Genomic DNA, 13,638 nt, shown 5'->3' on the forward strand with positions numbered 1-13,638 from the left:
GGAATAGTATGACGGAACTGGTTGCTAGTACGCTGATGTTTTGTGATATAGCTAGAGAGGTGTGGACACAGGCACAGGAGTTGTATTCAGGTGTCGACAATCTCCGTCGCACATATGATCTTCATCAGTCTTTCTTTAATATATCTCAGGGTGATGATTCTTTTGAGGATTATTATGGTAAGTTTCGGCGCATTTTAATGAATTGGATATATGTGAACCACTTACTGCTGATATTCAGGTTATACGGCGCCAACGTGAACGTATGAGGGTTACTCGTTTTTTATCCAGTGCATCATCCACTTTTGGCCTTGTGGGTAATCAAATTTTGGAAAATCGTAACTTACCTCCACTCAGCGAGGTATTCAGTCGTCTCCGACAGTCATCGTCTATTTCTACACCGACTTCTGGTCGTTCTGCTTTGTCTTCCGCTATTTCTGACAGCTCTGCTTTGTCTGTCAGCCATGGTCGCGGTCGCAGTCGTGATTCTGGATTTAGTAGTCGTGGCCGCGATTATGGGGTGAGTGGTCGTGGCTTTGGCGGCCGTGATTCTGAGTTTGGAGGTCGTGGTCGTGATTCTGGAGGCCGTAGTTTTGGTCGTGGTCGTGGCTTTGGTGGCCGTGACTCTGGTTTTGATAATCGTGGGGGTCGTATATCAGGGGGAGGTGGCCGCAGTCGCGGCCGTGATTCAAGATTTTGCACTCATTGTTGGGGAACAAGTCATACGGTGGAATTCTGTTATAATCTTCATGGTTTTCCCCAGGCTTATCAGGCTACTATCTCTCAGGATACTGAACAGTTTACTCAATCCTCTGCCGATATGGCTATTTCAGCCGAGGAGTACCAACGTTTTTTGTCATTTCAGGCTGCGACAGGATCCTCTACTGCTACGCTCGCTCAGACCGGTTCATCAGTTGCTTGTGTTGCCTCCTCTTCTTCCTCTCCTTGGGTTATTGACTCAGGAGCCACAGATCATATGACTGGTACATCTGTTTTCTTTGATCACCAACCGGTTGGTAAAACATCTCATGTCACCTTAGCCGATGGCTCTACCACTGTTGTTATTGGCTTCGGTTCAGTTCCTGTCACTTCCTCTTTTACTTTATCATCTGTATTACATGTTCCTCGTTTCCCGTTTAATCTTATGTCTGTGAGCCGTCTTACAAAATCTTTAAATTGTTCCATCACATTTCTTCCTCATGGCTGTGTTTTTCAGGATCTCAAGACGGGGAGGAAGATTGGTGGGGGCATTGAGCGAGGTGGCTTATATTACTTGACTGTTTCTCAGCCTATAGCTCTTCAGACATCAGAGTCTCCATACCAACAGCACTGTCGTCTTGGTCATCCATCTCTTCAGAGTTTGAAGCACCTTGTGCCCTCCTGTCGTTCCTTTAATAAGTTGGTTTGTGAGGTCTGTGAGTTTAGTAAACACCGTAGAGTCACTTTTTTGCCTAGGGTTGAGCGTCGTGCGTCGCGTCCTTTACAGTTAGTTCATTCAAACATTTGGGGGCCTATTCATGTGCTTAGTGTTTCTGATTTTCAGTATTATGTTATTTTTGTGGATGACTTTTCTCGTCTTACATATCTTTATCTAATGAAAGGGCGGTCTGAATTGAAATCTGTTTTTAAAACTTTTTACATGGAAGTCAAAAATCAGTTTGATACTTGTGTTAAGATATTTCATTCCGACAATGCCCGTGAATATTTTCACCATCTTCTTTCTCATTTTTTCGATGATCATGTCATTATTCACCAATCGTCGTGGTCTCGGACTCCACAACAAAATGGAGTTGCTGAGCGCAAGATTCGGCACTTGTCCGAGGTTATGCGTGCCTTATTATTTCAAATGCAGGTTCCTAAGTCGTATTGGAGTGACGCCGTTCTCACTGCATGTTATCTAATCAACCGTATGCCCTCTACGGTCTTAGGTGGTCAGGTTCCTCATATGGTCTTGTTTCCCGGTCGGCCTCTCCACTCTTTACCCCCTCGAGTTTTTGGGTACACCAGTTATGTTCATGCTCTTGATCCTGATAGGAGTAAACTTGATCCTCGGTCTTTTAGGTGTATCTTTCTGGGATACTCACACACCCAGAAAGGCTATCGATGTTACTCTCCTACTTTACGTCGTCACTTTGTTTGTGCTGATGTCATGTTCAATGAGTCCTTGCCATATTATTCGGACCCTGTTGCTATCAATGATCTTCTTACACTCGAGTCTGTGTTACCTATGGCTGTTCCTACTGGCACTGTTTCACCCCAACCTTTGCAGGTATATGTTCGTCGTTTCCCAGCATCAGCACCGCCACCGCCTCAGGCACCACCTCCGCCTATAGAACCATTCCAATCTGGCGAACTCTTAGTGCCCACATCTCTGTCTTCTCCCCCGTCGCCGGATCCACCTGCTCCTCGATATCCGACTCGTGAGAATCGTCGTCCCCCGGCAAAATATTATTTTTCTAATCTCTCTAGCACTTCTCATCCTATTTCTCGGTTTCTCTCTTATACTCATCTCTGTCCATCCCTTCGTGCTTTCACTACTACTGTTTCCTCCGTTTTTGTTCCTAAAACTGTTCAGGAGGCATTATCTCGGTCTGAGTGACGGACAGCTATGGCGGATGAAATGTCTGCTCTTCATACTAATGGCACATGGGAGTTGGTTACTCTTCCTGCTGGGAAATTTACTGTTGGCTGTCGTTGGGTCTATACTGTCAAGTATCTACCTGATGGCACTATTGAGCGTCACAAAGCTCGCCTGGTTGCTAAAGGCTACACCCAAACTTATGGTGTTGATTATTCCGAAATGTTCTCTCCTGTTGCCAAGCTTGGCTTTGTGCGAATTCTTATTTCTCTTGCCGCCACTCTTGGCTGGCCGTTGTATTAGCTTGATGTCAAAAATGCCTTTCTGCATGGCGATCTCCAGGAGGAAGTCTATATGGAGCGACCACCTGGGTTTGTTGCTCAGGAGGAGCATCATAAAGTATGTCGTCTTCGCAAGGCACTTTATGGACTTAAGCAATCTCCTCGAGCGTGGTTTGGCAAGTTTAGTGAGGCTATTTTGAGATTTGGCATGCATTGAAGTCAATCAGATCATTTTGTGTTTTCCCTTATGTCGGCTCGAGGGAAAGTATTGCTCATTGTCTATGTAGATGACATTATTATTACTGGAGATGATCAGAAAATGATTGGTGAGTTGAAACAGTTCTTACATAGTCAGTTTCATACTAAAGACTTGGGTAAGCTACGATATTTCTTGGGTATTGAGGTAGCAAGGTCAAAGGATGGGATAGTTTGTCCCAGAGGAAATACGTGTTGGATATTCTAGAGGAGACAAGTTTGCTAGGAGCCAAACCCGTGGAGACTCCAATGGATCCTAATGTCAAACTTTGCGTTGATCAGGGGGAGGAATTTCCTCATCCAGACCAATATCGTCGCTTGGTTGGTAAGTTAAATTATCTTACCAATACACATCCTGATATCTCATTTGCTGTTAGTATGGTGAGTCAGTTTATGTTTGCTCCTCGTCTTCCACATTGGGAAGCTTGTATTCGTATTGTGAAGTATCTTAAGGCTCATCCTGGACGTGGTTTATTTTACCGTTCCAATGGTCATTTGCGTGTTGAGGCATTTACTGATGCAGATTGGGCAGGGTCACCTTCTGATAGACGTTCAACAACTGGTTACTGTACATTTGTTGGTGGCAACTTAGTTACCTGGAAAAGTAAGAAACAGACTGTTGTTGTAAGGTCTAGTACAGAAGCAAAGTATCGTGCCATGGCTCATACTACATGTGAAGTTGTTTGGTTGAGATCATTTCTTGAGGAGCTGAAATTTCGGGTGCAGTTACCCATTCTTATGTATTGTGACAATCAGACGGCAATACATATCGCTTCGAACCCTGTGTTTCATGAGAGAACCAAACATATTGAGGTAGATTGTCATATCGTTCGAGAGAAGGTTGATGCTGGTGTGTTGGCTATGCCTTTTGTGTCCACAGGTGCTCAGATAGCAGATGTTTTTACCAAATCACTGTTTAAACCTCGTTTAGAATTTTTATGTAACAAGCTGGGAATTTGTGATATCTATTCTCCAGCTTGAGGGGGAGTGTTAGAAGTGTTTATTAGAGAAAGTGAGTTTGTCCCACATCGTCTATCTTATGTATGTGTAACTCTCCAGAGTAATATAAATAAAGGTATATGTGTAATGGTTCATTAACACCCTATACACTTTTCCTCATCTCTAATAACAAGGAAAACCAAATTAATGCGACTTGTATTCGCATTCAATTAATTAGAGAGAAGAGCGGACGTATTGGAGGAAGAAAATAAAATAGTAGAAACCAGTGTGTCACCCAAAGCACCTGTCGCAAAACACGTGTCAAAACATACAAACGAGGTTTCACAAATAATGTGGACAAAACTCCACAAAGAGTATACAGCAATTCACCTGCTTCACCAGAGGCTAGCCTATTAACAAAGTCCATTACCAGAGATACGAAACTGAAGTACCAAAACAAAGAGGATCAGGACCACTAATACAGAACTTTATCTCCACTGTCACGACTCAAAAACCCGCTTCCAGCATCATGATGGCAAATTGATTTTCGCAAGCTAATTTGACAAAGTGAGACTACCACGAAAATATCCAAAACAAGTCTGGTATTGTGTTGCGACATGAAGAAGTCCTAGAGACCTTTGATCACAAGTTTCGTTACAAACTTCAAGCTCGTGCTTAATGTCGCTGTGTGATCTGGATTGTGCAGTCTCTTTCATCGCTGTAATGCATGTGCACCTTCTCCAAAACCTTAGCATTGCACAGAAAATACTGGACCATCTCCCACTCTTCTCTCTCCCCCTCAAAGAATCTAATTTCAATTACCTTGAGGTGAGAGAGCAAACAAGAAGGCACATTCTGTGGTGGATTCCAATCCAATGGATAATACCAATTTTCATCTCGAAGTCCCTGATTACAGAAGAAATTGAAATGGTCAAGCTCAACCCTTGATTCAATACGACATTGGTAATGGAAATGACACATGCTTATGGCTGGATAATTGACACCACTTAGGGCCTTATTCCTGAAGTTCGGGGAAAGAGCTGCTAGAATTGTAGGTAAATCTTTGTTGACCAAAGTATTTTCCATTATTTTAAATGTAGGATGGAGATGGCCTAGACAAAGAAGCTCTACTATTACATACATGATACATCATTGAGCATACTCATAGTACTCTTTTGCCTCATATTGATATTGAAGATTCTGTTTTTTTGGTTGCCTTCTTCAGATGGGAATTTTTGTTAATTCCGCCTGGAATGCAATTAGGTATGGGGAATGCAGGTACCATGGTTCTATTTGGTTTGGTATAGCCATTGTGTGCCTAGACAGGCATTTAATCTTTGGCTTTGCTGCCTTAACAGATTGAGTAATGTTGAGTTGGGGATCCGTTTGGATTCTACATGTGTACTATGCAATCAGTTGGAAGAGTCGCACAACCATTTGTTTTTTCAGTGCTCCTTTTCTCCTCAAGTCTGGGGAGCAGTTCTCAACAAGCTTAATATTAGAAGGAATCCAACTAACTGGGACATTGAGGTGAATTGGGCCTTGCAGCATGTTAAGGGAAAGAGTTTTCCTTCTGTGGCTTTTAAGTTGGCAATAGCAGGAGCCCTGTATCACTTGTGGATTGAAAGAAACTCTAGGGATTTCAAGCTCGGCTACTGGCCGTGATGCTATCATTCAGCTGCTTGAGAATGATTTGAGAGATAAAGCTTAGCTCTTGGAGGAAAGTGATTCAAACTCAGAGGAACTATACAGTCTGCAGTACTTGGAATATTACTACTGGAATTTCCAGCTGAGATTTTTTGTTTCCTTTCCTTAGTTGGGTTAGGATGGTGGTGTTTCTTTGGAGTTCTTCACAATTTTGTTTTGCTTCTTGGGATACTCTGTATCATTTGAAGCCTTTGGGCTGTGTTTCTTGAATGAAATTTCATTTACCAAAAAAAGGCTACTTAGCTCGTGTTTTTTTCTTTTATTTTCTTGATGATCTACTTTGCTTGTGTTTGGCGCTCCTTTCTTTTCCCTCCACAAACCAGGCACTAGACAATTCCAGAATCCAAATATAGTCTAAACTCTAAACCAAATAAGAAATGACTACCTGTTGACTCACCTTTTCAAAAACAAGTGTCCCCAGATATGGGGAGTTCTCCAGCAACTCTGGCAGCAATTTCCATCCATCATTAGGCATTGCACCAAGCTCCAAGTAAGTCATATTATGAAACTTTGGCAGCAGAGAGTTACTAGAGGAAATAACCTTTATACAAGAACACTTTAATGAGTCAAGTGCTAGAGAATGACATGCAAATTAACTAGCAAACCATGCATACAACCATGGGTGGTCAGTCAATGGGGATTGGGTAAGCAGTTAACTACATAAAGAGATCAGATATAAGCAGCCATACCTCCATAGAGTAATTAGATAAGTGTAGAGACTGAACACCAGATATCCCTCGGAGAAGATTAGTTATGCCTTCAGAGACAGTTGAATCATTACACCCTTCAACAAAATCAATATCAGCTCCGATGAGGTGACACAAGTTCTCTACAAAATAACCTCCCGCAGGAGATCACTGATCATGAGGTATAGAAGTGCCGGGGTGTCTAGCACAATCTTGGACTCCAAACTGTGGGTATACTCTGCCAAACATTCGGATATAATCAAGCTTGTAAGAACAGGTGCAACAACATTAATCACACCCACATCTTCCCTTACACATCTAGTCATACTCAGCTCTTCAAGCACAGGGCAGCCAAAGAGGAACCTATTGATTGAGTCATCATCTACAAAGCCGATACCAACAAGATGCAGAATTTTAAGGTTAGGGAGGGAAACCGAAGTAGGTACATCCATGACCGTAACATCGTAAATATCATTCAGTTTTAACACCACCAGAGTTCTGCAAGTAAAGAGCTTCCGAGGAAGCAAAATAGAGTGTTCCACATGGACGGACAGATCAAGTTCTCGAACATCACGCAGTACCATATCAGCAATCCACCCATTAACATGTGAAACATCACAAGTGTGAGTGCATTTGAGACGGAACTTTTGCACACATTTTCCCCTATGCAGTGACAACACTCGGCATACAAAACTTGTGAAAATCCTGTGCAGCATTGGATTACTAGTTTGATTATGAGGAAGTAACAGCAACTCATCATCAAAATCCAAACTGGTGATTGATGTCCATAATTGCTTCCACCTAGTCGATAAGACACTAGTTGCCACCGCGTATTTTGTGGGAAGACAGGAGAGGATTTGGGCAATAAGGCTGTCTGGTAAGTTGCTGATCCTATCTTCATACTGCTTCTCCTCACAAAGCATCTGCCTTCGTGAGTTTGAACCCATGACTTCTCTCATGGTATTTGCCTACAAATTTTGAATCGCAAAAGCGGTTTGTTCAAGAACTGAGAAAATGGAACTGAGCCAATAATATACAAAAGGTAGTTACCAAAAAAAACATACTCCCTCCATCCCAAATTGGATGACAATTTTTGATATCTGTGCCAATTTCAATTCTTTATATCTTTCAATATGAATCTCAAAAAATATACAATATAGATCTTGTTTGATAGTTCTCGATTAGTTCTATTATACAAAGTTTTCAAAACTTATGAAAAACATTATATATTGAAAGATATAAGCAATGAAAAATGACACAAATTTTAAAAATTGTCATCCAATTTGGGACGGAGGGAGTACAAAAGGTTATATTAAACATAAGTCTATGGAGTTCCACAACAGAATGGTGTGGAAGGCACAACAGATTGGTGTGGAAGGCAATGGATTCTGGTTTACTTGACTTCTGGATTTAATTTGAAGCTTTGAGTCAAAGAAGTGGAATCCCATCAGAGTCAGTTTCCATCTTCCATCAAAGTAGTTTTCAAAACTCAATCCCCAATAGCATCCATATATTTTTGTGTTTGCCAACTTTTGTAGAAAGGAGTAATGAAATTTTGGGTAACTATGAAGTAGGAACACATATACAAAGACATATTGTACATCTGCACACAAACATATGTATGAGCTAGGTACATTCATGTCATGATTGCAACATTTGTGAGACGGCAAGACTCACTACTAGCAAATGTTACACCCACTAATAGGCAAATGTCAAGCCCTTTCACGGGTAATGTTACGACCTTAGTAGAAAATGTTAGATCGGAGTGGAACCCACGAGGGATACCATAAGTGAAGTTTCGAAATGTTACGCCCTTTATTGGGTGCTGTTATGCCTATGGTGCTCCAGACACTTCGGAATCCCCCACTAAGCAAACACTAAGGCAATGCGCTTTGGTAAACTCTTAGTGCTGCTGGTGGATATGCTACTAGTGATGCTGCTGGATATCTATATATGTAGCTATCTTTATCTGTAACTGGACGGCAGCCACCATTTTCACATACACATCTCCACTCAAAATCAGCCATCACGGCTCGAAAGTCACATTAAATTCCAAAATCAACTTTGCCGAAAGTACAGATAGAGAACTAAGGGAAGCAGTCCACAGGAAGACCCAGGGGATCTAAAGTTCACCACATCTCGACTTGCGTTTACTTGAGAGAGGAAGCCATAAATATAAAAATCGGAAAACCACAAGAAGAGCAAGGGAAAACATAATGTAAGCAGCTGGAATCGGAAAGTCCAATATAATTTCCCTTGATCTTGCACGCCATCACTTAAATTCTTCCAATAAACTTGTTCACCGAGCTTAGAGTCTTTTATCTTTCTAAAGCCGGTCTCAAGCCCAGATAAAGCCCAGATAAAGGAGGAAGGTCGTGTGATAGGTAGCTGACAGCTGGCACGTAAAAGCACCGTTAGATCTTTACGACATAAATCCTAATATCCCCAATAGAAAAAAGGACACAAGGCTCGGTTTGATTTGGGTTGGTTTGATTTGGGTTGGTCTGCAAGCTTGTTCGCCGAGCAAACGATCGGAATACGAAGCAACAATGGCTTAGCTATCGAGGATTCATCCAATAAAAGAGGCACAGCTAGCTATTGGGATTCAGTTGAGCACTAATAAATCGAAAGCACAGAGATAATAAGAGAGCATGAGACGGATGAGGGAACTAACCAGAAGAGAAGATTGTGAAACCCTAGTGGCCTTTACGACTGCAGCGGCAACAAAGATCGCCGGCCGGTGGACTGACCGTTGGTAACCGGAGAGAGAAGGGCGGGGACGCCTGTCGCGGCTGATGTTGGTGACTAGAGATACTTGACCGGTGGCTGTAGTAAGTGTTCGTGAGGGACACGTGTGTGCTGTAGTAAGTGTTCGGGAGGGACACGTGTGTTCTGTACTTTGAGTTGACAGAGATGAGAAAACATTAATATAGGTCTAGGTACCCTTTTATTACTTACGATTTTCCGATCACTCCTCTTTCATCTATGTGTGAGGTTCATTTTATAATTAAACTAGCGAATATTCGTGTCTGAAGACACGGCGCAACACATTTTGAAGATAAAAGCTACAGGTCGAACATTGAGCAAATGGTGGACAAAAAATGGATAAGAATAAAGTAAAATATATGCTGTATATGTGCATGTCAAATTGAGGTGCAAAAAATATTCAAGCAAATTAAAAATATCCCAAATCCATAAATCACCCAACACGCGTAATAGAATTGAATATATATATTTGTCAAACTCAACCTAACAAATAAAAATTCCTCATGAAATTCCCAATCTATTAACAAAGCTCTTATCATGACGATCCCATTGTTCGTTTGCCAGTCCTCGATATTCTTACATAAATAAGATTAAGAATTATTAAATTCATCACAGAATATGGACTGGTTTATGTATAATCTAAGTATGACAATGAAGAAAAAAGGACAACTTATCCCCATACAATCTTTGTAATCATTTATTACCTTTGGAAAGGTGCCAACACTCTTATGACCAATCAACTTTTAAAACAAAAATCACCACAGAGGCACCATGGTCAAGACTCCCAGTTGTTGGAGCTGGAATAATTAACACATATGAGCTCTCATAATATTTAGAAATATAGTCTTTGAGCATTGGCACTCCCATTATCCTGACAAAACAATAAGCAAATAAAGGTACTGCAATATTATTTTAATTTTATACAGTGTAATTTATACAATAAGCAAATAAAGGTAGTGCATATTCGTGCCTGAAGGCACGGCTCGAACGATCAACATACGTAAATAAGTTTTGGACTCCCGATTTTATTTTTTCCTCAAATTCAGATCGTCGCACAAATCATAGAGTGAAAACTTTCAATGAATCATCACAATTTCCTTAATGTAGTTTCTCAATACAGTATTGAAAATTCAAATGAGATTTGGAAGGTTTTGATATTGCCTGTGCCTGAAGGCGCGCGAAACATGTGTTGAAACAAAAACTGAATTGCTCTTTTTACCAATGAACACAAAATCTCCCATAAGACATGTTTCGTCGCGCCTTCAGGCTGTGTCTCAAATAAACTTCAAACAGGGTCCATTTATTTGAATTATGTACATAAAGGACTACTCTTGCCTTTCCCAAAAAAAAAAAAAGGACTACTATTCTCTACTAATAACCACGTTCTTCATTTAACCTGACTTCTCATAAAAAAAACACAACTTGAATCGCAGCCAAATAAGCAGCAATGCTATAGCTGGAGTAGAGTGAATCTAATATTCAAAGCTGACAAATATCCAGACATGTAAATGTAGAAAACAACAAATAATGCTACCTGAAGTTTATTTTTGAATGGTTCTTCGAAACTGGCCATTCTGGGGCAACAAAAATATCAATGTCGGCTAAAAAGTCTTTTGTTAAAAAAAACCCCTTTATATTACCAAGTCTTACTGCCTGCCAATCACCACCACGAACACCAACATGTCTCTTTACCAAGTCTCAAATACTATAAGAATTGGAAAGAAAAAAGAAGTTTGGTATCAATCAACACTTATCAATGTCAAAATATAGGATTAAGTAGCTTAAAAACTTAATCTAGTGAAGCCATCTAAAAAAAGAAACTGATAACACACATTAGTACATTCTCGATACCGAGATTATCTCTATAATTATGTTAGAATCCATTATCTTCTTCGGTTTACCCTTCCAAAAAAATGGAAAAAGGATGATTATATTCAAAAAATGACAGTGGGATATTGTCTTGTTTCTTAGGTCAAGCTTTCCTTAAACAAATAAACCTCCATGATAAAAGAACGCCACCTTTTTCTCTCATTGCCATTAACTACTGGAAAAGAAATAGTGCTTTATGTAATTCTCCACGGTTTTCCCATAGCAAAGTGAATGAACATGCTTACAACAAAGAAAATAAAGCTCTCATCCTGCATTCAACTATCTGATCCAACTATCTCCACGGTTTTCCTCTTTCGTTATAAAGTTTTACTATTTCAACAATTTTTGTTCCTAGGATCATGATAGACACTGTGAACATGGTAATAGCACCGTAAAAGCTAATACACATAAGTTGTTCTTTGAACTACTCAGTTGTCTTTTGGCAAGAATTTATGATTTGTATGCTAATCAGTGATCACCTAAGCTGGTTTACTTAATGACAAATAAAAAAGAGGCTTAGTTTCACAAACATCGTTTGTGGTCCTTTGTTCCAAACAAAGGCACTGGATTAAAAAGTATCATGCTATTTTAGGCCAAGTTGTCCCGTATCTTATTATCAACTTCCAAATCAAACCTAAGATTCATCATCCCCTTGTTCTTAACTTCCAAATCAAACCTAGGATTCATTCGTCTTTGGTTTATTTGACTGACACCTGGGAGTGGAGACTGGGTGAGGTTGGAGGCTCCCAATGTTATTGGGTCCCAACATCATTGGGTGTAGTTGGCTCGTTAGAGCTTCTAGCCCGTAGAAGCTTAATCTCCAAATATACCATCTGCAAAAGAGAACACCCACACACTGAGCTTCAATCAAATAGTCTAATGGATTCGATCCCCTAACTGTCTTTCACTATAATGTAGTTGCGAGACCTGCCAAAAAATATGAAAGAGCAATCTTGATAAGCACGGATAAGAAGCAGTTAGGGTCCAGTCCGGATTAGGAACTTCTAATCCACTAAAAAAATTCCTATGAAATACAAAAAATAAATAACTTCATTCTCTTTCTCACGAATATGTCAAATACCCCAAATGGGACATGATTACACATCTAGTCATCTAATATTTAAAACTATTCACGATGCAACTCTGGCTTGCCACGGTGTACCAAACAGTTCATTGGCAGAACTCTTACAAACAAAACAAAAAAAAGCTCAAACACGTATATGTACCTAATTTTTCCGGTAAACCCATATGCTAATTTGGAAATTGATGTAGAAAAACTCCCACACATGAAAAACAGTTTCTAAATTTCACCTTTGACGCTTGTTTCATGATCGACAACCACAATCCATTATTCGATCAGTGAGAGAATGGCAATTGCTCTTTAATTCTTCAGTTTGGCCAATACCCAAACATAAAATCAAGTTCTTTATCGGTCTTTGTGAAATAGCTAGGATTGAGATGGCTTACATGAAGAAAGAAGTGGTGACGATGCGGCCGATCGCGAGCATGAAGATGGCTAGGGTTGGGTACCACTCGTCGGGGACCGAGCTGGATATGGGTTTCACTGATTGACCCTGTTTTCCGTTCCAAAAGGAAAACACAGAATGCAAAAATTAGAAAACAGAAACAAAAAAGAAACGAAATAAAAGAGAGGGGGGAGAAATTTGATACTGCCATATTCAGATTTGCGATCGGCTTTTCTGTTTGTCTGAAAGACTCTAAACACTCAATGATTATACTCCCGGAGGAGTTGATGAGACTTGTAGAGAAGATGCGGGGAGAGAGAGAGAGAGAGGTTTTTGTAATCAGAAAACATAAACAAAAAAGAAACGAAATAGAAGAGAGAGGGCAGAGCGGCGGCGGCGCCGTCTGTCTTTGGTTGTTGAGGGAGGGGCGGTGGCTAAGCTGCGTGAGGGCCGACCGTATTCGTAGAGAGAGAGAGAGAGAGAGAGAGAGAGAGGAGGGTTTGAAATCTTTGGATTTTGGAAATCGGATTTCCATATTGAACGGGAAATGTGTGATTAGAAAATAATCAAAAAATGTGAAGTATTTACGAGCCTGCCATTGTATAATGGAGGGTGGAGATTTATGTAGGCATGAGGATAAATCTGGAGCGTTGGTTGTCTTTTAGATTCAAACACAGCTCTGTTTTATTATATAACTCCTAGAGGAGTTGATGAGGCTTGTAGAGAAGATGCGGGGAGAGAGAGAGAGAGAGGTTTTTGTAATCAGAAAACAGAAACAAAAAAGAAACGAAATAGAAGAGAGAGGGCAGAGCGGCGGCGGCGCCGTCTGTCTTTGGTTGTTGAGGGAGGGGCGGTGGCTAAGCTGCGTGAGGGCCGACCGTATTCGTAGAGAGAGAGAGAGAGAGAGAGAGAGAGAGAGAGAAGAGGGTTTGAAATCTTTGGATTTTGGAAATCGGATTTCCATATTGAACGGGGAATGTGTGATTAGAAAATAATCAAAAAATGTGAAGTATTTACGGGCTTGTCATTGTATAATGGAGGGTGGAGATTTATGTAAGCATGAGGATAAATCTGGAGCGTTGGTTGTCTTTTAG

At 40.6% G+C, this 13,638-nt stretch overlaps 3 protein-coding genes and 1 long non-coding RNA gene across 6 annotated transcripts; 1 reads left to right on the plus strand and 3 right to left on the minus strand.

The window, feature by feature from the left end:
- Nucleotides 1–262: 262 nt before the first annotated feature.
- Nucleotides 263–792, plus strand: LOC131327619 (uncharacterized). The gene is made up of 2 exons (XM_058360768.1): nt 263–680; nt 770–792. Exons 1-2 carry the CDS (start codon nt 263–265, stop codon nt 790–792), a joined length of 441 nt encoding a protein of 146 aa, XP_058216751.1.
- Nucleotides 793–4,305: 3,513 nt separating this feature from the next.
- Nucleotides 4,306–6,580, minus strand: LOC131298232 (F-box/FBD/LRR-repeat protein At3g26920-like). Its single transcript, XM_058323591.1, has 3 exons — nt 6,447–6,580; nt 6,155–6,298; nt 4,306–4,956 (listed from the first exon to the last, which is right to left on the minus strand). The coding sequence occupies exons 1-3, from the start codon at nt 6,450–6,452 to the stop codon at nt 4,726–4,728; spliced, it is 381 nt and encodes a 126-aa protein (XP_058179574.1). The 5' UTR covers nt 6,453–6,580; the 3' UTR covers nt 4,306–4,725.
- A 6-nt stretch (nt 6,581–6,586) lies between these two features.
- LOC131298193 (F-box/FBD/LRR-repeat protein At5g56420-like) lies at nt 6,587–9,340 on the minus strand. Of its 3 annotated transcripts, XM_058323542.1 has the most exons (3): nt 9,118–9,340; nt 7,841–7,975; nt 6,587–7,411 (listed from the first exon to the last, which is right to left on the minus strand). In XM_058323542.1, exons 2-3 carry the CDS (start codon nt 7,889–7,891, stop codon nt 6,587–6,589), a joined length of 876 nt encoding a protein of 291 aa, XP_058179525.1. In that variant the 5' UTR covers nt 7,892–7,975; nt 9,118–9,340. The 3 variants fall into 3 exon arrangements, with proteins under 3 accessions (XP_058179525.1, XP_058179533.1, XP_058179541.1); XM_058323550.1 differs by lacking the exon at nt 7,841–7,975; XM_058323558.1 differs by lacking the exons at nt 7,841–7,975; nt 9,118–9,340 and adding an exon at nt 7,745–7,803.
- Nucleotides 9,341–10,647: 1,307 nt separating this feature from the next.
- Nucleotides 10,648–12,436, minus strand: LOC131298258 (uncharacterized). The gene is made up of 3 exons (XR_009190477.1): nt 12,390–12,436; nt 11,792–11,911; nt 10,648–10,914 (listed from the first exon to the last, which is right to left on the minus strand). It is a non-coding gene; the product is annotated as an uncharacterized LOC131298258 (long non-coding RNA).
- Between the last annotated feature and the right edge of the window lie 1,202 nt (nt 12,437–13,638).

Source organism: Rhododendron vialii, chromosome 1a, assembly GCF_030253575.1.
Source record: "Rhododendron vialii isolate Sample 1 chromosome 1a, ASM3025357v1".
Lineage (NCBI taxonomy): Eukaryota > Viridiplantae > Streptophyta > Magnoliopsida > Ericales > Ericaceae > Rhododendron > Rhododendron vialii.

What these genes read in the sequence shown, in the direction of transcription:
- LOC131327619 (XM_058360768.1), top strand. Translation starts at nt 263, where the DNA reads ATGAGGGTTACTCGTTTTTTATCCAGTGCATCATCCACTTTTGGCCTT. An exon ending in AGGTGGCCGCAGTCGCGGCC is followed by an intron (nt 681 to 769) that starts GTGATTCAAGAT and finishes CAGGCTTATCAG; the next exon opens with GCTACTATCTCTCAGGATAC.
- LOC131298232 (XM_058323591.1), bottom strand. An exon ending in GGACACTTGTTTTTGAAAAG is followed by an intron (nt 4,957 to 6,154) that starts GTGAGTCAACAG and finishes TTCTGTAATCAG; the next exon opens with GGACTTCGAGATGAAAATTG.
- LOC131298193 (XM_058323542.1), bottom strand. Translation starts at nt 7,891, where the DNA reads ATGGGATTCCACTTCTTTGACTCAAAGCTTCAAATTAAATCCAGAAGT. An exon ending in AAATTAAATCCAGAAGTCAA is followed by an intron (nt 7,412 to 7,840) that starts GTAAACCAGAAT and finishes CAAAATTTGTAG; the next exon opens with GCAAATACCATGAGAGAAGT.